This window comes from Mangifera indica, chromosome 2, assembly GCF_011075055.1.
Source record: "Mangifera indica cultivar Alphonso chromosome 2, CATAS_Mindica_2.1, whole genome shotgun sequence".
In the NCBI taxonomy this organism is placed as follows: domain Eukaryota; kingdom Viridiplantae; phylum Streptophyta; class Magnoliopsida; order Sapindales; family Anacardiaceae; genus Mangifera; species Mangifera indica.
In genome coordinates, this window is record NC_058138.1 from 17492716 (window position 1) to 17513764 (window position 21049).

The 21049-nt window shown below is 36.0% G+C and overlaps 3 protein-coding genes across 8 annotated transcripts; all 3 read right to left on the minus strand.

The window, feature by feature from the left end:
• Positions 1-264: 264 nt before the first annotated feature.
• Positions 265-1624, minus strand: LOC123208447. Of its 2 annotated transcripts, XM_044625985.1 has the most exons (3): positions 1150-1621; positions 836-880; positions 265-557 (listed from the first exon to the last, which is right to left on the minus strand). In XM_044625985.1, exons 1-3 carry the CDS (start codon positions 1488-1490, stop codon positions 500-502), a joined length of 444 nt encoding a protein of 147 aa, XP_044481920.1. In that variant the 5' UTR covers positions 1491-1621; the 3' UTR covers positions 265-499. The 2 variants fall into 2 exon arrangements, with proteins under 2 accessions (XP_044481920.1, XP_044481921.1); XM_044625986.1 differs by lacking the exon at positions 836-880 and having other exon boundaries at positions 1150-1624.
• A 336-nt stretch (positions 1625-1960) lies between these two features.
• On the minus strand, positions 1961-7588 carry LOC123208445 (protein HIGH CHLOROPHYLL FLUORESCENCE PHENOTYPE 173, chloroplastic). The gene is made up of 13 exons (XM_044625983.1): positions 6858-7588; positions 6585-6797; positions 6299-6503; positions 6089-6164; positions 5700-5835; positions 5467-5571; positions 4706-4789; positions 3914-4003; positions 3750-3815; positions 2633-2689; positions 2471-2548; positions 2351-2398; positions 1961-2253 (listed from the first exon to the last, which is right to left on the minus strand). Exons 1-13 carry the CDS (start codon positions 7392-7394, stop codon positions 2182-2184), a joined length of 1767 nt encoding a protein of 588 aa, XP_044481918.1. The 5' UTR covers positions 7395-7588; the 3' UTR covers positions 1961-2181.
• A 192-nt stretch (positions 7589-7780) lies between these two features.
• On the minus strand, positions 7781-19206 carry LOC123208444 (histone acetyltransferase HAC1-like). 5 transcript variants are annotated; one of them, XM_044625982.1, is made up of 18 exons: positions 18885-19206; positions 18333-18676; positions 16456-16570; positions 15860-16160; positions 15270-15776; positions 14583-15137; positions 13357-14441; positions 12627-12923; positions 12252-12530; positions 11723-11851; positions 11418-11618; positions 11180-11322; positions 10780-11092; positions 10479-10618; positions 9594-9672; positions 9114-9506; positions 8695-8912; positions 7781-8606 (listed from the first exon to the last, which is right to left on the minus strand). In XM_044625982.1, exons 2-18 carry the CDS (start codon positions 18539-18541, stop codon positions 8492-8494), a joined length of 5079 nt encoding a protein of 1692 aa, XP_044481917.1. In that variant the 5' UTR covers positions 18542-18676; positions 18885-19206; the 3' UTR covers positions 7781-8491. The 5 variants fall into 5 exon arrangements, 4 of the variants coding, with proteins under 4 accessions (XP_044481917.1, XP_044481916.1, XP_044481914.1 ...); XM_044625981.1 differs by having other exon boundaries at positions 14556-15137; positions 18885-19205; XR_006500793.1 differs by having other exon boundaries at positions 7781-8027; positions 8147-8606; positions 13357-15137.
• Positions 19207-21049: the final 1843 nt, after the last annotated feature.

Consider the following 21049-nt stretch of genomic DNA (forward strand, 5'->3'; position numbering starts at 1 on the left):
TATCAGCAAGGCTCTTCAGCAGTCACGGCTTTAGAATTATTTATATATATACAAGAACCTTATTTACCTTTTTCGGATGTGTCATTGGGAGAGGCAACTTTCAGTGTCTTATATTATGAAGTTGACAGTTTCCAGATGGCGGCACTTGTTAGTAATCTGGGTTTGATCTCTATATTAACATAATGCATAATAATTTGGAGAAGAAGAGCCATGTTACTGGCAGTTGTTTGGTCCCATGGTTTGTAAAGAAATGTACACAATCTATACAAGAAATTGAACTTTCTTCAATAGAGAGACAAGCAGTACAAAAAGTGTATATATTCATACATATGCCCAAGGATCTTTTACAAGCTACAATATACTTCAAGAAAAATTGAAATGAGATTTGCTCGGCATTACACCCTTTGAATCTGATACTGAAAAAGAAGCTTTCCTTCTTTGCAAGGAAAACTTAGAACAATAAATTTCACTTTTTGTCAATGAAGAATTCATACACAATTCAAGGACCATCATCTCCATCTCCAATCAAATTACATATATCTGAACATTCCACCAAACTGCACAACAACAAATGTAATTGATAAGACAACTTCTGTAAAACATGTCTTCCTTATCCAGGCTTAAGCTACAATAGTTCAGTAATTCCTCCTTAAGTTTGTATAGCTTAAGTGAAGCTAGATCCAACTTTAACTTTTGCAGAAATATCACATGTACATTAAGAAGGAACTGGTATAATTTTCTGTTGATTCCTAATCCTATGCTTTCTTCTGGTTAAAAGCTATTAAGAAACCCAAAATTTAACTGGAAAGTTATAGTATCTGAAGAACATGTTTACCAATATCGACGGCTTCGAAACCCTTCCTTGAAAACAACCAAAGGTCTGCAAAAGGCACAGAGAATATAATTTTTTTTCCTTTGAAATAAGACGTTATAACGAATTCAATTGATTTTCAGTCTATTTCTCAATGTTTAGCAAAGCCAGATGCATCTATAATGTAAAAGATATAATATTTACAAAGAAAGAATGGACATTGTTCAATGTAAAACCCATCAGAACAATTCAGGATATTTTGATGACAACCGGCGGACAATAGTTGATTTGGGATTAGTTGTGTAGGAAGAAATTTGTTATAAAATGAAAAAAACTACCTTCTGACATTAAAAGGGCCTTCACCAGGAGAACCTTCACCTCCCCTGATGCAAGTGGTGACACATTTAATAGTGCAGGACTCGGCTTTCCTCGATTTGGGTCGTTGGATTCTAGGCTTTGTGCAATCCTTCGCCCCCGCGCACTCGCCGGATAGTTCCTGGGGTATATTGGACAGCGTTTCCGCTTCTTCAGTGGCACCTGAGGTTATCACAACAGCAGCTGCTAACAAGCCTGTAGCTGTAGTTGCAAGATGTTTTCCACTATTGTTGCTGACACAGACACATGCAAGATTCCTTGAGATTCTGTTAAAAAGAATCGGAGCTGAAGCGTGAAGTAGCATTATGATGGGTTGTTATCTACTTTCCCAAGGATCAGTTGAGTTTCATTATACCTTCATTTTCAACCAAATTCAACACTAATGCCCCCCCTGCCTCTGGCCCTCTCTTCCATTTTCCCTTATCTTTTAGCCAAAACGCCTTGCTAATGACTACGTTATCCACTGTCTTTTCTCTTATCCACGTGTCAAACTTCATGGCTCACAAGGTGCAATCGGGCACGTCTATGTCAGTATTGACTTACAGTGGATTAAACTCTTAACTGGTGTAATAATTGTGCGGCTAGCAAAACTTGAATAGTGGATTTAAGCATTTAAACTAGAATATTTTCGCCCTGAACCCAATGTCGAATCGGTAAAACCTGGTTTCATACTCGTTATTTTAGGCCAGCAGGAGATAAATCAAAACCCCATTTGGCAAGGCGGCACAGGGTGTTAATTTGAGTGAATATGCTAGAAATTACTGCAACATATAATGAGACAGTGCACAAGTTCTTTCCTTTAAATCACTTTAATTCAAGACACATACATATTTCCCTTTGGCAAATGCACTTACATTGTAGAAATAAAAAAATCAACTATAAGAAACAGAAAGAAAGCAACAAGAATTAAAAAAACATTAGAACGATATGCTCTGTTGGAAGCTTTACAATATACCATCGGCTGAGGAACAGGTAACAGATAATTAATTTGAGGATCAAGTATTTTTCTCTAGCACAGATAGTGCAGGTGTCAAATAATTGTTTGCTTTGTCGGGCAAATGTGCAACCTACGGAGATATTTACAAAACAAACAATCAGTTGAAATTCACAAGCCAAAAGGGAAAATTGTATGAATGTAGAAAAAGTAACTGATTGGTGATTTACCAGCTCATATAATTCTCTCCCTTGTTCGGCAACGTATTCATAACATACCTAGACATGATTAAAGAACATTTAGTTCATACCCACTTAAAACTAGAAAAAAACAAAAAGAACATGACTAACATCAAAGCTCTTATTTCTTGCCGTTGAGTCGTGCAAGGCCTTCACACATATATCAGCCACATCGGCACAGCCAATGCCCTGAATGGAGAGACAACAAATGATAAGATTGGATTTCATTCATGTAATATTATACATACAGTTGGAAGTGAAAGTTGTTATCACCTGAGTGATCCTGTTTCCTTGATCAAATATGAGAGCACGCTGCCCACCAGGTTCCTCCTGCAAGGATTGATCTTTCATTATATCTAATGTGCCCTTTAAGCAAATGAGTAATCAGCTCCCAGACGGTATTTGAAGGCTTTTTTAATTCTTTGCTTCAGGAAATTTATAAAGAAAAATATAAACTTTCTAGTTTTAGCTAAAGTAATAGAAGGAAAGCGTCTTCTCTAACTTTCTTTGTTTTTACTTCTTCAAAATGACGATGATGGCTGCAGAAGTTTAGTAATAAGAAACCAAAAAGTAAGGTTTGCAACTCAAGAGTATCTTATCACTTTTCGCTTTCATACAAATATTACAAACAATGATTTGCTTGTGAAAACCATAAGTGCTTTCTGTGCACTAAGTTAAAAGAGCCTAGATATAAGTAAAGAAAAGTCAAACATATATGATTTGCAGGAATGCAAAGCATGAATTCACTAATAAAACTGACTAGTTTCTGAAAAGATCAGCTATTTGAAAACAGCAATTCTAGGTCTTTTAGAGGCCAACCGGTAGTCTGGAAAGGTTCAAGTTTTTATTCACTGTAATAATACAAAGTGCCACATGGTTCATCCATGTGCGAGTTCATGGAGCTGCAACCACAATTAAGGCTCCTATTGGAAAAATAATTTTGCAGATTCTGTGCTGCATTCTGAAGAACAGAGGTAATGCAGCACCAAAGTATATTATCTGATTTTAAGGTACTCACCGTTGGTGTGACTTTTGGGATAAATGGTTTCTTAAGATGGAATTTAAATAAAGGTCTTGAATCCCTTGCAGGTCACTAGCTGACATTTTTATGTCCACTGCATGAATTTGTATTTGGCTTTCATATTCTATTTCATCTAAATTCAGACTTGCTTCTTCTTACATGCGAGGGGGGTCTATTACAGAATTAATTCTTGTGTTGGAACCTGGTTTCTTCACAGTCACTACACTTGTTTTCATTATGCATCAATTGTCATTGAGATTGAATTTTAATATGCAATTCCACAAGGTGGGTCAAATTTGTGAAGCATGCACAAATACAGACATGTATGCAAGACTTCATACTTAAGAACAGTAGCTTCTCATATTTTACCTGCAGGGGACCAGGGCGAATGATTGTATAGCCAAGACCTGATCTTCTCAATGAATCTTCCCCAGCCTAGAGAAAATTCAAGAACATCAATAATACATAACAATGAAAATTTAAAAAGTAACTTTTCACATGTTCAAAGGAACAAAAGCAGAGAAGCCACTTACCCTTTTGGCTTTGAGAACCTGCTCTCGTCTACTTGGTTCTACTCCTAATCCTGTACAAGAAACTAAAACAAAGTCTGTTTCTTGCCCAGTCTGCAGTCATCAGCACAATATTGTCAAAGGCTGAGGACCTATATAAAATGTGCAGTCTCTATACTTAAATTGCAATAGTCACACAATTCCTTGGGCCTAAGCATCCCATTTTTCAGTACTGAAAACATTTTAAATTCATTTACAGTATACCATGCAAACACATTTTCCAACAGAAAACCTCCAGAATCAGCTTTGCATGTGTTAATTGACATAGTACCAAACACTTGCAACCTTAGAACATTTATTCTGTAAATTACTGAGTTAACAACAGAAGTTTGAAGTGCAATCCAGGCCACAGAAACCAGTTATTCCAAAAGCAAAAAATGAAGAATACTATGCTCAATGTTCCAGTGAGTTGACAACAAAGACATCCGTAACAAGAATCAAAATTATAATAGCCATGTCTGTCACAAGAAGAAGGGGTAAAAATTTAAGAAAGCTAATGAGAGACTTAGATGGTAGAATGGATCATAAAAGTTGAGCCATGGAGCTGGAATGCTATGCTGCATACAAACTGTAAAGGTTTAAGGACCGCACAACCACGTGATTGATCCTTCTATCAGAAATTTGTTTAAAAGAAGGGAAAAAAGTTGCGGCACATTTATTTTTGTAACAATATTGGCAGGTGATGCATCATAAATTATACAAGAAAATTCTACAACCAAACTGAAATTTGTTCAGAATACACATTAAAAAGCTTACAGGCAAGGCCTTTATATACTCCAGTATAAGCTTAAAGCTTCGAAGGTCTTGACTTGCACCAGAGGGCCGCCCTTCAACGGGTCTCTGCAGCAGGGATAACAAATTAAATCAGCAAAGCTAAAACTTAATAGGTGTTCCATCAAAAGGTATTTGATTGCACACATAATAAGAAGTCCTTCTCCTGCAGTTTTCAGAATACATTTTACATCACCAATTATGATAAATAAAATTATGTCTCCTTTTGTCCCCACATAAGCCTCTTACAAGTGTCAACAGCCCAACGAGAATGCAACAAACAATACACAAATTTTCTGTAGCAATTACTAATTTCATTCATTCTATTGGTGGCCTGCCACCAAAAAAAAAAAAACACTTGTCATTTTCATAAATTCAAAAAGCTCACTTCCTGTACAGCAATCATTGCCATCTACCAATCTTGTATTAGTGAGATCAACAGCATGCTTATGAGGTGAACTGATCAAGTTTAATACTCCTGTTATGTTCTAAGAGGGGAACGAAGCTGTAAAGGTTGGTCATTTATTACAGACTTGGAGAACTCGACTCAATAGAAATGTAAATACTGCAACTACATTGTATGTTATATAATGAATAAAGAGGTAGTAAAAGTAACATGAACTCATTCCCATTACAAAGAAAGTCATGCAAGTAGGCTTTCAATATGTTTTAAGAAATCCGGAAACAAGTAGATGGAGACATGAGATCATCACATTTATTTCCATGAAAATTTATTAAGGACAAACCTGTCTTCTGGGCTCAAATCGTACAGTAATTGTATGTACAAGGAATGGATCCAATGGAGGATCATCTGGTTTCACAGGGCGAAAGGATGAAAATGGCACTCTGACCTGCAATTGACCAATAAGCAGAAACATTGATACAATTGTGTGGACTTTTCACAAATGTTAGCAAAGAAAAATTTTGAACACAGTTATCAGATGCAACCATTGTTCACAAAGAAATAAGGGATCCTTACCCTACAAAATCCTACTTTTGTGCTAAATCTTGCAAAATACAATTTGCTTTGTGTTGTATCTGCTGAAGGACCGGCTTCAAGAATTAAAACATAAGATCTTCCATTCCCACCCACAGAGAGAACTAGACCCTCATACCTAACAGGGGGAAATATTATTATGGAAGCATATTAAGCATTTGCAATGGGGGAAACAAAAAGTGCAACAAGAGCCTCAAGTGAATATGGAATGCCAATAATAATGCAAGCATCCAGCAATATTTAATCAAGGAGGTATGAAAATCATTTTAAAAGGGCACAATGAATAGCTTTAACTAAAGAAGAATGAAATTCGGCCTGAAAAAAGAGACTAGTAAACTTCTGGGGGTCATTAATAATTCAAACAATTGTACCTGTCAAGAGTGCTACCCAGAGGAAGTGAAAGTTTCCTTGACAGCTCAACATACCCTCCTCTGGTGAAAACAAATCCTACGGTTGAAGACATCTTAAGTTAAGCTGGGAAAAAATTTTTAGAAACAAGTTTCAAAATTTATTTGGACTTGTGTTTGACTTGTCCAAACAGCACATGAATCAAGCATCTTAACAAAGCCCATCAAGAATACCTGAAAAAACAGCCTGACCATCTTCAGTGAACTCAAATTTAGCATCCATTCCTGCATCATACTTAAAAGCAACCACATCCTGGAAGTAAGTTCCGTGATGAACTTCCCAGCCAGTCAATGAATCTTCAGATTTGAACTTCGCAAGCAGAAGCTTGCTTTTGCTGCTCTTTCCTGCCCGTAGTTGTGCTAATTTATGATTGTAGTCCTGCAGTTTGGGAGAGGATAATCAGGATTATATATGATTTCACAATACTACATCGTAACATCAACATTGACAGTAATTGACCTGAAATGCTTTAGTAAGGTTGAAAACCCCTTGGTGATCAACTCTGTAAAGATCAGCTGTAATGGTAGAACGAGCAGTGGCACAATAAATAATTTTGTTGCAATTCTCCACAGCAGCAATAAGACTAGAAGCATCCCCAACATCTCCAATTACAATCTCCACTGACCTGGGAAGCATGTCCACCACTTCCTCATCTGCTTCCCTCACCAAAGCCTAAAAACAACTAATTAATAAATGATATTATAATTTAAATAAATAAATGACAAAACCAACCTTGACAGTATAACCTCTGAGCATGAGCTTCCTCACAACGATCCTGCCAATACGACTGGTGGCACCAACCACAAGAACAGTAGTATTCTGAGCGCCAGGAGTAGTGAACTCACACATGGGGCCTTCTCGTATCAAGAGAGCATCCAAAGCCTCCATGTCATCAGCTCGTGTAGTCCTGGAAATCTGTCCCAACCCAGAGAACTTCCTCCACACTTCATCAAATATCTGCCGAGACTTCCTTCCCAACCCCACTGGGTTAACATCATCCAAACTTATGGACACTTGCTGTTGTTGTTGTTGTTGTTGTTGTGATGGTTGTATCGTCAATTTATTATTTTCTGTAATAGCATCAGGTGGAGTGGCAGTGTTAGTTTTCTTGTTTTTGCTACCTTTGTTGCCTTTCCCAGAATTTCCTGCAGATGCTTTGGGGACGAAGATATGGGCACGACAAGAAGAATCCCATCGTGGGCTGCCGTGGAAATAACAGGAATTGCTTAGTTTAGGAGTTGGGGTTACAGTGGTGGCAACTGCAGGCATGCTGATGCTGATACTGCTGCTGTTGCTGGTACCGTAGCCTGATTTTCAGGACTGGTTTAACATGAAATACCAGTTGGCTTAATTTGTTGAAATTATTATACTGTACTTGCACGCATCATTTTGAGAAGAATAGTCGGAAGAAAGGAGTTTTTGATGGGTGGATAAATTTAGAAGTTGCGGTGTTTCAAAAATTACAAGGGAAAAATACACACCACAGAATAGGATTTACGGTTCAGATTGTAAGTCCACCAATCAAACAAGAGTTCAGAGAGACGACACGTAGAGGATTCAATCCCACTTATTCGTCTTTGATAAAGAATGTTCCGAAGAAAGATAAGGAGGATGTCGACGTGCTCATTCTGATTACGAAGAAAATAAGAGAAGAATGATGAAGAATAATATAAATTTTACTAACGTAACATTCAAGAGACTACATAAACATTAACATGAGGGCATCAATAAAATGAATTTGCTGCAGTCCTAAGATGGCACTTATTTTTTCCATCCTTTTTTTTTTTAACAGAAAGACATTCTACAAAATGAGGGGCTGCGTCATTTGTCTATAAATAAATTAAAAAAACAAAAAAGACGAGGAAAAAGAGGATTTGAAACTGACCACCTCCCATATTTCTTCTGTAAGAAAACATTTAAAGAACACGGGATTAGAACAATTATAGTACACTGGCCAAGCCATCCAATAATAAATGGCATTGGACTTGGACAATACAATAAGATAAAAATCAAAGAATCACCAAATTTGGCCACCGACCAACATAAATCAGCAAGACAAATCAGTGGTAGTCGTAGTACTCTGATGTCTTTGGTTAGTGGTTGGTGTTAACCAAGAGGGCAGGTCTGGTCGTGGAGTATGGATCAAAGGGTTGCTCTCCTTCTTCCCCAACTGATGCTTGTATCATTAACCCATTCCGTCAGAATGTTTTACATGTGTATACCCTTCTCATCATCTACTTCGGCCATTTTTTTCATGGCTGCTTCCTACACAGCACCATCATGGCCCCAAAAACACAACTCTCCACCTCCCCTCGCTATCTGGCACTTTCTTACCAAAAACACAATATTTACATGTACATACTTGGTTATCCAGCGTTGCCAGCAACCTCAGCAGCTCTTTGCCTCATCATCTCCATCACAGCAGCCCTACGCCGAGAATCAGACTGCTGCTGTAGCCTCCTCAAATGTTCTTTAAGATCTCTGAATAAATTAACAGACATCTTTAATAATAATTTACTATAACATTTTCTATACTTCCTGATTAAGATAAAAAAAGTTATGTATAAACCTGCATCGTGGTACGTGGCATTCAGATTCTTTGCATGCTCGAGCATGAAGTTGCAGTAGATACCACATTTTTTTGCAAAGTACACAACCTCCAGATGCACGAACTCTACATTGTATACCATGTCGGAAAAGCCCCTTCACCTTACGGCAATTAGGGTATTGGCAATGCGGAGAACGACATTGTGATGCATGCACCAGTAGATCAAGCATTTTTCTAAGCTGCAATGAGAAACACCAATTATGTTAGAATCAACATAGAAACAAACCCAAGTTTCTAAACTGTATGTTCATGCTTGAGAAATCGTTCTCAATAATATGTTTTGCATATTTGTAAAGAGCAAATGAAGAGTTGTGTTAGATAAAAATATATACTAATGCAAAGATGGAAGCCACTTTGGATAAATAACCAGAATACAGCACCTGCAAGACCCGTATTTGTCTAGCTTCTTTATTTTGTGCATCACGATCAGCAGTTGATGGATGATTTGTCAATTTATGAGGATGATCAATACCCCCATCTTTCTGATAGCAAGCATTGCATACATCATAATCTGGGCAAACTTCACAGCGCCAACCTTGACCAGTTTCTATATCAAGATGGCATATATTGCATGTTGTTACAAATGCAGGTGCAGTTGGATTATGAAGATGATAAAGAACCATCATTGATGAGTGTTTTGCCCGCCTCAAGGTATCATACTGATAGTGATTTCCTTGGCAAAGACTCAAAAATGCCTGTCTGGTATCAAAGAATTCACTCTCGAGAATCTCATCTTTATCTTTTGTTTCAACAGGTATATCAGAAATGGGAACCTAAAGGATTTCAAGATTCCAATTTTAGTTTAAAAAACCAGTTACAATAGAGACTCGAATTGGTGGTTCATATATTTGAGTACTTACTTCCTCAAGTGGGTGTACTCCCCCGCAATTGACAGGATGTCTCTCTCTTTCTTCACGTTTCTTTTCAGCTTCAAAGCATCTGTTAAGGTGAACAGCATAAATATCATAATTTCCAAGGAATAAGCAGGAGTTATACTCTACCAATCAACAAAAGTTCATGAAAACTCAGCTATATTTGACAGAGGCAACCCAAAACTAAAAAAGACCCCAAAGAAGAGAAAAGGGACAAGTATAACATCACAAGTTCCCATTCTTGACAGGGAAACTCTACACCCAGCATAAGAGCTGCTAAAGTAGTATTTCTTGCACAAATCTCCACAGTAATATTTGGAGGTGAGATGATTGTCAGGCTTTACAAACATTTTAGCTGGACAATAAACCTGAAACAATTAAACATAATCCTTTCCCACATTTACATCTCCATCAAAATTTACTACTTTAAAACTCAATGCCTTGCAGTAATTGCTCAAGAAAAAATGCTGACAACCGAATCTCCACAATCACACACATATTCCCTAATCTTCCTCAAAAGACACCACATGGTTTAGACAGCTAAGACAAGATGTCCACTCTGAACTTATCTCTGTCATTCATATTAGAGCTCATACTATGATGATGTATTTTTTCCTGAAAGAATTGTTTGCTTTTCTTTTAGTTTTTATGCTGAGAAGCTTGTATAATTATTGAAAGTGACATTTTCCTTTATCTAGACAAGCTAGTTATTCTAGAAGTTCCGCATTGGATTAAACAAACTGCCATTTACCATCTTCCTTGCGGTTGGTAAAACATGTTGAAATACCCCAATGAAAAAAAATTCATCTATCAAACCATATAAAGTTAAAACTTTTCACAACATTAATGTATATGATTATAGAAGATACTTACTTATCACAAAGCTGAAAATTTTTACACTGTCTGCATACATGACGATTCCCAGATACCATTAGAATACAACAATGAGTGCATGCATGCTGTAAATGAACCATGATAAAATCTTCCTTCATCGGGCAAATGGTCTCACCAAGCTGGAAAAAAAAAGAAGTAAACAGATTAAAAAATTAAATTGACCCGGTAAAAAAATTTTAACTGCAATGTGCAGCAAATTAAAAAAAAAAAAAAGCATAATCAATAATCTATCTTTTGAAAAAAAATTCACGTCATTAAATATCTGGAGGTTAAAGATTACTTTATGCATTAGCAGCAGATCCTTCGACGCGTTACCGGAGAGATCAGTTTGACCAGACGCTTTAAGAGCCCTTTTTGTGATAGTTTTTTTGGTTATTCCTTTCTTATTCTGTTTTTTGCCATCTTCTTCTTGACGAATCTGATAGATTAGATCTTCTGCAGCACCAGGCCAGTAGTCACCGTCAAAATATGGCAGTCTAGCTGCAGTTACCTTAGCTCGACATTCGCCAGTGGATGCAAAGAAATGATCATATAAATTAGTGAGATCAACCACAATGCTTTCACGGGATGCTTTCCTTAACATCGACAAATACCTGAAGTAATGCATGAAAGCACACAAAGACTAAGAGGATGAAATAACTGATGAAGTACAGTATGAAATGCAGAATATTATTGCTCACCATTCTCGAAGCTTATCAGATTTTGGAGTTTTCTGAATTTCTGGATGACAATATAATATATAATCTTCACCCTTTAAGGGAGGGCAGGCCCATATATAACAGCTAGTAAAACCACGCAACTTGCAATATTCAAGGTAGCCAATCTGGAAACATAATTTAGTAAAGAATATTCTGATTAAATATCATAAATCAACTCAATCACTCTTATGAAAGACATAAATGACAATTTTAAACTTACCAGGATTTCATGGTAGACAAATGTACGGAGAGCTTCTCCAGTAACTGCCTTAATCTCAGGCCTGAAATACTTCACAGAGTCCAGATATGATAGATACACACGACGCTGATTTGGAAATTGACACTCTGATCCGAATTCTTGAACATACATGCCAAAAAGGCATACTTCTACTCCTTCGATCTTCTGAAACAGCAGAATTACCTGACAAAAATTATCATTAATTGATATCAAGAGCTAATACACATCATGGCCACTACCTCACCTTGTCAAAGTAAGAGAATTAATCAAGAGTATATCGTCTGTACCTTGGACTTATATGGGAATTCTGTTGGGTAATTTTCTTCCTGAAATATTTCAAGAAACCGCTGCTTCACTTCCAACTTTTTGTCAACAGATGAAACAACTCGAATTACAAGTGCTTCAGCCCCAGGAACCTGGAAAACAATTAAAGAAGAAAATTATTAATGGCACTCAGCATATACTGATAATCAGCGTCTAACCAAATAAAAAAATTAATTTAATAGACAAAAAACAATTAGACTAATAAAATATACATTTTCAGGGATACACCTGTATGTAGATACCAAGAAAAGAAGTTCACCAGCCACACAGTAAAAAATCATTAACAACAATTCATAGGCATTAGATAACATCCCATAAATACTGAATGGGATCACCTAAATCAACCTATGGTAATTAGGAATGGGACTCAATCATCATGTCACCACTTAGATCAGAAAACAAAGGAGAATTCCCACTATAATCAGCAGAAACCTAATGTTATCAACCTTCACTTGAGAAAAACAGCAGACATTACAGTATAAAAGAAATCACCTCATCATATGATTTTCCTTGAATCCTTGCCCTTTCTTGTCTCTCTGTCTTCAGTCTTTTAAACAATCGCTGCTCTATGTGGTCACTAAGGATTGTTCTTGGCAGATCTTTGGCCCCAAGAACAGCACTTTGTGGTAAAGGCTTGCGTTCTCCTCTTTCAACCTCTGATATGTAGCAATTAGGACAAGTGTATTCAGCTTGCCCACCATCATTCCTTCGACCATTAAATAAAGCACAAATTTGATGTTGCCAAGCTTCACACTTGTCACATTGAACCCACTGCACATGATGATAAAAGTCAGAATACATCAGATTAAATGTTCAAGACTAAGTAAACCCAAAGAATAAACACAAAATGACAAAGATAAAACTTACCCATTCTTCAGTCTCCTCGTCATTTTTCTTCTTCTCCAGCCTAGTCTTTGGAACATTAGTTCCATCAACAATGATGGTGTCTCCACGAGCCTCATTATAGCATGGAATACAGAAAGAGTGCCGTGTATCACCAGCTCCCATGGTATAATACATTGCATTTCGCTTAATGCGAGCACCACATGGTGTGCAATATATAGGTGGTGGTTCAAAAGTGAGTTTCTCAACTGCACACAGCTGACAAGAGTTCTCACTCATTGAATGCTCCATTGCTTGATTCTTTTCAGCCTTTGCTTTACTCTGAAAAGGGGGACAATCTTATCAACCCATATTAAGACAACTGCTGTAAGAAAGACTAAAAAAGCATATGCCTTATCTAGAAAAGATTGGAACATTAAACCACAATATTGGCCTGTTAAAATATACATGCACATGCCCCTAATAGAATGAGAATGCAACTAGCACAATGCTAGTACAGGATTCAACAACATTAGCAAATATATAGCAAAAGATGAAAGGACAGCATTTGAACATGTTGAGCTAAGTAATATATCTTTCTCCCCTATCCAAAACAAAATTGATGTGAACTACTTTATCTTATCCTACTCCAATAAACAAGCCATAGCATCTATTTAATCACAATTTTTCCAGCAATAAACAAAGTAGAATATCTTCACAATATAAAACTCTCACCCATGTTAAATAATTCCCTTAAGAAGATTATCTGACATACCTGACCAACCCACTGCCTGAGGCCTGTTATGTGCTCTCTAACTTGTTCTGGAGTGAACAATTCGGTTAGTGATACCCCCTTTATTTTTGGCTTTCCAGACTTGGTTCCAGCGGCATTTTCAGCAGGCTGTGTCACATTTTCTTGCTTAGATAGATCACTCTCTTTCCCAGCCTTAATATTTTCTTGCTTAACTAAAGCAGTAGGCTCCTCACATATGATAGGCTCACCATCAGGCCTTTGGTTGCCAATTTCATCCACATTATCCTTTGTATCACTGCTATGAGGACTTCCTTGTCCAGAACTTCCAGGACCTTCAGTCTTGCAAGGTTGGTAATCTTGATGTTGAACATCTTGGGAAACTTGGGGTTCAGTAATTGCAGAAGTCAATACAGCATTGCTCTTATGATCAAGGGATTTCATGCGTTTTAGAGAAGGCTGTATATCTTGTGAACTTTCAACAACAGGTGAAGTTTTAGAAAACACTCCACCTGAAGTGTCACCAGTATCATAGGATTTACAAGATCCACCAACTGAACTCAGCAACTGAGAGTCAGAGTTACGACGAGCACGTTCCTTTTGTTGAAGCACATACTTATTCACAGGAACACAAACAGGACAAGGGTCTCTGCACTGCCTGTGATGATTTATCAAAATTCTGGAATGATAGCAACGAGGGTATGGACATTGAGGTGAATTGCAATTCTCCATATGCTTCCACAATCTTTGAACAGTAATGCAATTAACTTCCTGACACTTCCCTTCAGGAGCAGCACATCGACGAGCATGGAACAAGAACAAAAGCCATCTCTGTTGATATCTAAACTGTCGATCACGGTTTCCATTGCTAGATCTGCAGCTACTACCTCTAGAATTCGGGGGCTCTGTCATGCTTCTAGAACTGGCAGGCTGACCGATAACAGATCCGTCTGAAGATAAATTATTACACTGAGCTTCACCTTGCCCAGCTATCCTCTGGCAAAAATCCTCCCGTATATGCTGATCATGTGACATGCTCCCAGTCATGTGAGTCCTTTCCTGTGGTTGACAATGCCATTGACCCTGAAGAGCTGCCTCTGATTGCGATCCTGCAAAACAGAAGTTAGAACCATTATGAGATTCTTTAACTGACTGATGCGGATGCAAATTTTTCTGCACAGGTTGAGAAATTTGAGACAGTAACAAGCAGTCATCAGGCAGACCAGAAGAAACAGATAGTTGTTGAGCACCCATAGAATGGTCTTCAGAAGGAGTCATCTGAAATTGGTTTTGTGGCGCAGACATCTGGAATGGCTCAGAAGCTTGTGAATGCATCACTTCATTCTGCTGTTCCATTCCAGGTTCACGCTTCACATGACTGCCTATATCAGACATCACCTGAGAATGACCATATGCATCATTGTTTAACAAATGCTGCTGCTGCTGACCATGCTGCTTCTGGTGGTGCTGATGTTGAACATATTGTTGCTGCTGTTGAAATTGATGTGGTTGTAGCTGAAATTGGTGCTGCTGATGGGACTGTAGTAGATTTTCTCTGGTGGACGAGGGAGAATGGAAACCCATTTTCTCTGATTGATCAATCGATGGTGGCTTTATGTGTGTACCTTGTGGTGCACCAAGTAAATTTGATTGATTACCGACCAAAGGAGAGCTAGTTTTGGCCATAGGTGAATGCAAGCTCACTGAATTAAAATTCTGATTATTTGTAACTGCTCCAATTGATGTTACACCATAGAAGTTCCCAGTCCCAAAGTTATCAACATTGCTCATCCCATATCCGTCACCTGATGCATAAATTGTTGGTTGTAAAATGCCATCTTATGCAAAAAGTAACCTCAGCCTCTAAAGTTCAGTAAGATGCAATAAACTTGATTCAACAAAAAAGGGAAACATGCAGACGAAGAGATATAGGTTACCCTGCATTAGCGGTCGCTGCTGATCGAATTGCTGTTGTAAAGATTTGGGTGAATTAGCATAAGGGGTGGTCATTAAATAGCCCTCAGAAGTGGGAGGTTCATTCACAAGTGGCAAATTGTTCCCAATCATCCCTAACCCACCATTTGAAGCCCCGTTAGAGAACCCATAAGATTTATGCGGCAAGCCAGACCTTATACCACTACCTATGTGGCTGCCAAGGCCGTGCAATATGTGGCTGTTTTGACCACCAACATGCTGCTTTTGCAGCTGTGGCTGTGATACCATTGCAGATTCAACAGTTGAAAACCCAACACCATTATCAGAAGATTCTAAATTCATATATGATGGATTACTGCCACTACTACTACTGTTGTTATTATTACTATTGAATCCAGGAGTAGGAATCATTTGACTTGGAATCCTCTGGGTGCCCATTGATGACATGTTTCCACCAGAACCAATGGAAAATTTGGCAGGTGATTGTTGATATCCATTAGACAGAGTTCCTACAGAAGCAAAATTATGGAATGCCGGCATAAAAGGAAAAGTAATCAGTACTATTAAAGAAGTTGTAAGAATAAAATATTACCATCGGATCTATTGAAGGAACCACTCTGTAAACCACCAGTTAACAACAGGTTTCCGGTGTTGACAGTTGTGGGTGCTATGGTATTACACCCACTAGCAGCAATCACTGAGCTTTCTACAGAGGATGTAACCATCATTGATGAATTCACATTGTGTGACATCCCAGGTGTTGGTATCATTGTACCAATGGAAGAGGAAGAATTTACAAGCTGCTGATGCCGTTGAATATTGTTATTGGCAGATTTCGCCTTTATGATACTTCTTAAACGAGGCTCTAATGTCTCCATATTCATATACTCCTCCTACATAGGAGTTGCAGATGTATAACAAGACATTTATTGTCACTTAATGAAACAATTCTTATATATGAATTGCAGATGTATAACAAGACATAAAACTTAATTTGTTTCATACAGAAATAATAAGCTCTTGGTAACAATCCTAGAAATGATATACCTTGTTGCTTCAATCTGACAAACTTTCAATAGAATTGATAACAAACATTTCTTTATTCTCATAACAATATAAAGAAATTCATAAATTAATTGCTGAGATAAATATTTTCCTTCATAAAAAGGAAAGAGAAAAGGAGAAAACCTTTGTATGAGCAGCTTTAAATAGACCCTCCTCTAAGCGTTTTGAAAAATCTTTAAACTTCAATTTTGTTATTTCATCAACTGGTTGAGTCTGGTGGTTCATTAAAATTGCAAAGCTGGAAAGAGTGAAATAAAATTCTGTTCATTAACTGCAACAAAGATTAGTGGTACCACTTTTTCCAAACTTGTATCTCAAATGGATGATAAAATAATAAGGCAATTATATGACAATCCACCATCATTTCTAAATAATATAATGCATTAATGAGGCGACAAATCACCTGAAATTAAAAACTTTTATCAGAGCAGTATTATGTTCTCCTTCCAATAAAATTTAAACGGATCAGATAATCAGTTGAAATTCTTTTGTCCAAAGCAATTAATTTCTTGGTTTATCATGAACAAAATAAAGCAGAACCCAAAGAGTGAATTTTGTTGGCAACAAAAGAGTAAGCAGTAGAAAGAAATCATGCGATGGATTAATTTCTATATCAATTTCTCAGGCACACAACCGGTGAACCCTACCAGCATTTTCTAATTTTTCTTCCCTTTTTTCTTTTAACAGAACTTCAGGGAGAAAATCCAGTTGGGGGCCAGATGCCATGAAAAAAATCAAAGAACAGGAAGGAGACGATAATAGATCTATACAATATTAGTAAACCACAATCAAGAAAACAACATAAAAAACAAAATGTTCAACAGCATTGATTCACAAAGAAACAAAATATTTCATCTTCCCCTTTTGTATACGTACATATAATTCAAATGTAGAACAAAAAAAATGATTAAAACATGTTAAGAATATGAGTTCTACATAATAGCAACAAATAGTTACAGACCAGTAATTACTTAACAAAGATAATCTTTTTAAAAAATTCAACATTAATAATAATGATGGGTTCTAAGTAAATCATCCCAATACCCTGATCCATTAGAAAGCTAATTGCAAAAGATAAAGAAAATGAAGACCCTGCTCACTGAGAGAAGTTCTCTAATTATCATATGAGATATTTAACCTTACTTGTTGCTTACAACATTCATTCCCAGTCCAACGGATTCTGAATCTAAAAACACAAAGATACCGCATAGAGAGAGCTGCTTCACACATAAAAATATGAAGCACACGCATAAACCTGAGAGTCCTAAGGCAAGCTGAAGGTTACATATCACAACAAACCACAGCAGTTTAAAAGTCATCAGATTTCATTTAATGAGGGAAAGTAAACATGTTTTGTAGATTCAAGCAATGATTTAAGCATTCATCCATGTTCAAACAAATCATTTGCAACCAAAAAGTGGTAATATAAATATGTTACTACTGAAAAAACAAATGTGCAGCATGGGAACAATGATATTTTCGCTATACCTTCAAAAAAAAGACAGTTTCTGTTCTTTAATTTACACTATTCCTTCTAAAATTATATTGTTTAATTGCTTCTAACTTCACCCAAATGAAAATTATTTTTCCTTATCATTGGTAAAAGCAATAACTTTGTTTGAGAAATTTGTAAACAAACTTAAAGTACCCAACTTCACCAACAGTTACATTATTCAAAACTAAGGATGAAACAAAGGAGGAGATAGGGAAAAGAAATAACATACATAGAAATAATGCAGCACTCATAGAATTTAAGTTTATGTTATTTTCTTCCTTCTTCTCATGCTTTGTTTTACTTCCACTTTTTTTCCAGTGTACTGCCAGTTCACCATCTTTGTATTTTTCTCACTACTAACAAGTGTTGTTCTATATTCTTATCAAAAATTTTAGAAAAGAAAAAAGTAAGGTGAAAAAAATAAACAAATATATAAAAATCCAATTACTCAACCAGTCCGTATACGAAGTTAAAAGCATAACAATAACTGAGAAATTCTACTTACATCTTCTCACGCATGAGAATCCGAGCTCTGAGCAGGTCAGCATCCACATTTGGCATATTATGCTGCTGAGAAACCCCAGCAACACCTACACTACCACCAACACCAACTAAATTTTGCATTTGATTAGGTGGCAATGTGTTCCCATTTTGCTGCGGCAGTCCCCCTTGATTAGGAACTTGCCCCGCTGATATATGTGCCTGTACATTCATATTCTTCTTCTGCTCCTTCTATTCAACAATAATACTACCGAAAAAGTCAATCACAACTATTTTCACCAATACAGGATCACTCCACCATTCACTCATTCTCTCTCGGTATTCACAAAATCTAAGATGCCCAAATACCTACATGTACTAGAAAACAAACGATTAATGAACCTCAATTTGAAAGAAACGATACGAATTGTATTAATTGAGCAAGCAATTGATGTTAATTTGATAAGAGTTGGAGATTAGGAAGTGGATCCTACGCTAATTGTGGGTAATTAAAAATCTAATAAGTTAAACCCTAGCTTCCTAGGTCAAGTAGATTAAAGAATAGAATAAGACAAACCTGAATTGAGGATACTATAATCAATCAAAAGCAGAAGCGATCGAAGGCGTACGGTCGTAACGCCAACAAAAACGATGACAACGATGATCGACGAGTTGGTTTGGAAAAGTCAAATACAGAGGAAGTATAGAGGGACAGAGAGATTAAGCCACCGCTTGAATAGCACGTGCCAGTAAGAGTCTCACACGGGTGAATTTAAGGCGACCAACTAAGGAGAAGCTGATTATAGTTATAGCAAAATCGATTTGGGGAATCGATCGACATAGAAAACGAAGAGGAAATATTTAGTCAAAAGCACAAGTCGAATTAATATTAGGGGATTTCAAGGATTAATTTTTTATTTCTCGCAAAAATAAGTAAAATATTTTTCTAATTTTTATAATTATGTTTTTAATTATTTTTCTTCTGTGTTACTTGCTTTTTTTAATAATATCCCCCACTTTTTTTCATTTATGTTTTAATTTCTCCGTCTCTTTTATTTCTTTATTAAAAAAAATAAAGGAAGACCCATTTTCCTAAATTTTGTAAATCATGATATTTCTTTCAATTTTTTTTCTCTTAGAGTATTTTGATAATCAATTTTTATTATTAATATTATTTTATTTTATTTATCAATAATAATATATAATATAAAAATAAATTTACTTTCACCTTACTTATTAAAATTAAATTTTAAAACAAAAATATACTAATTTTTTAATTAAAATAACAAGTTATATATTAGAAAAAAATATACAAACAATAAGATAACAACTAAAATAATAATTTTATTTAATTAATTTTATAATTTGATAATACGAAAATAATGTTAATATATTGTTCATATGAAAAATATTTTAGAAAGGCCAAAAGACTTAGTCCTATCCAAGATTAGGTGTAATCTCAACTCATATCCTCTAATTTTCAAAAACTTAAGCATCTACTTTATCACCTAAATTATGTTAAAATTTTCTATTAATAATAAGTATAAAAACGATATTTAATAAATAATATTAAAAATAAAATTTATCTCATGTTCACCTTTTTAGTTTGAGAAAACAACAATTTTTTTCAAAAAGTTAAGTTTCAAAAAATTACCTATTCTCCCTAAGATTTTCTTTTTATCTTCATCTCTTCCAACAACTGAAATTCGTTGGCATTTCCAATGCTCTAGCAAATATTGGCTTCATCTCTCCCTCTTGGTGCTCTCTCCACCATTCATTAGCATCTTCATCTTCGTCCAATTATCAACAGATTGAAAAAATCGAAGATGGGTTCATTATTGATTCGATCTACCCCCTTCTTTGTTGCTCGTTTCATTTCGGTAGTTAACGACAAACAAGGTCTGACTAAGAAGTCTCCTGATTGTGGTCAAAGATGAAAGATTCCCAAACTTGTGATTGATATTTGTCTTCATCCTATGAGATTCAACCGATTTCATCTATCTTTTTATCGTCGAGAGTGGCAGTGCACGTCGAAGAAAGGTGGCTAGTCTCAAAAAAGGCTATCAGAGTGGATTTCATTGCCAAAAGATGGGATGGTTTTGGAGTTAACCCTAGCAAGAGGGAAGTAATATTATACATGTAAACAATCACACTTGAATTAAGAAGTTGTTGTTAGAGATTTCACATTCAATACAATGGCGTTCGAGAAAGATTTTAAATGTACAAAATAAGTTGGAAGTATCGTAGATGTAAAGCCACTAAATATGAGTGGTAGAAGCAAAATAAACGACACATACCGTATGTGTATGATACACAAGTTTTTTTTTCATAAAGCTTTTTTAATGGTACTCTCATCTCCTAAACCTAAGAAATATTTATAATTGTTAATATCGGTAGTAATAGTTTTTCTCAAGCTTTTATGTTTAGCTTTGATACAAGAAATCTGACTCAAAGTTCTACTCATCATCAAATGTAAATGTGTCTTATAGCATCAAATTATTGAACTAATAGTTTGTTGGAACATGTTTATGTGGAACAAATTTTAATATATATAAAATATATAATTTTTAATTGTAAGGTACTTGTTACAACACTTTAGATGATAGAAATTTTGATGATATTGTGTGGTTAAACTTTCCTTAGCAAAATACACAAGAGTTGCATTAAAAATGTGACTAACTATACGAGCAACATGCCATGACTATATAAGTCATATACATGCAAGTTAATCTAGAACAAGTA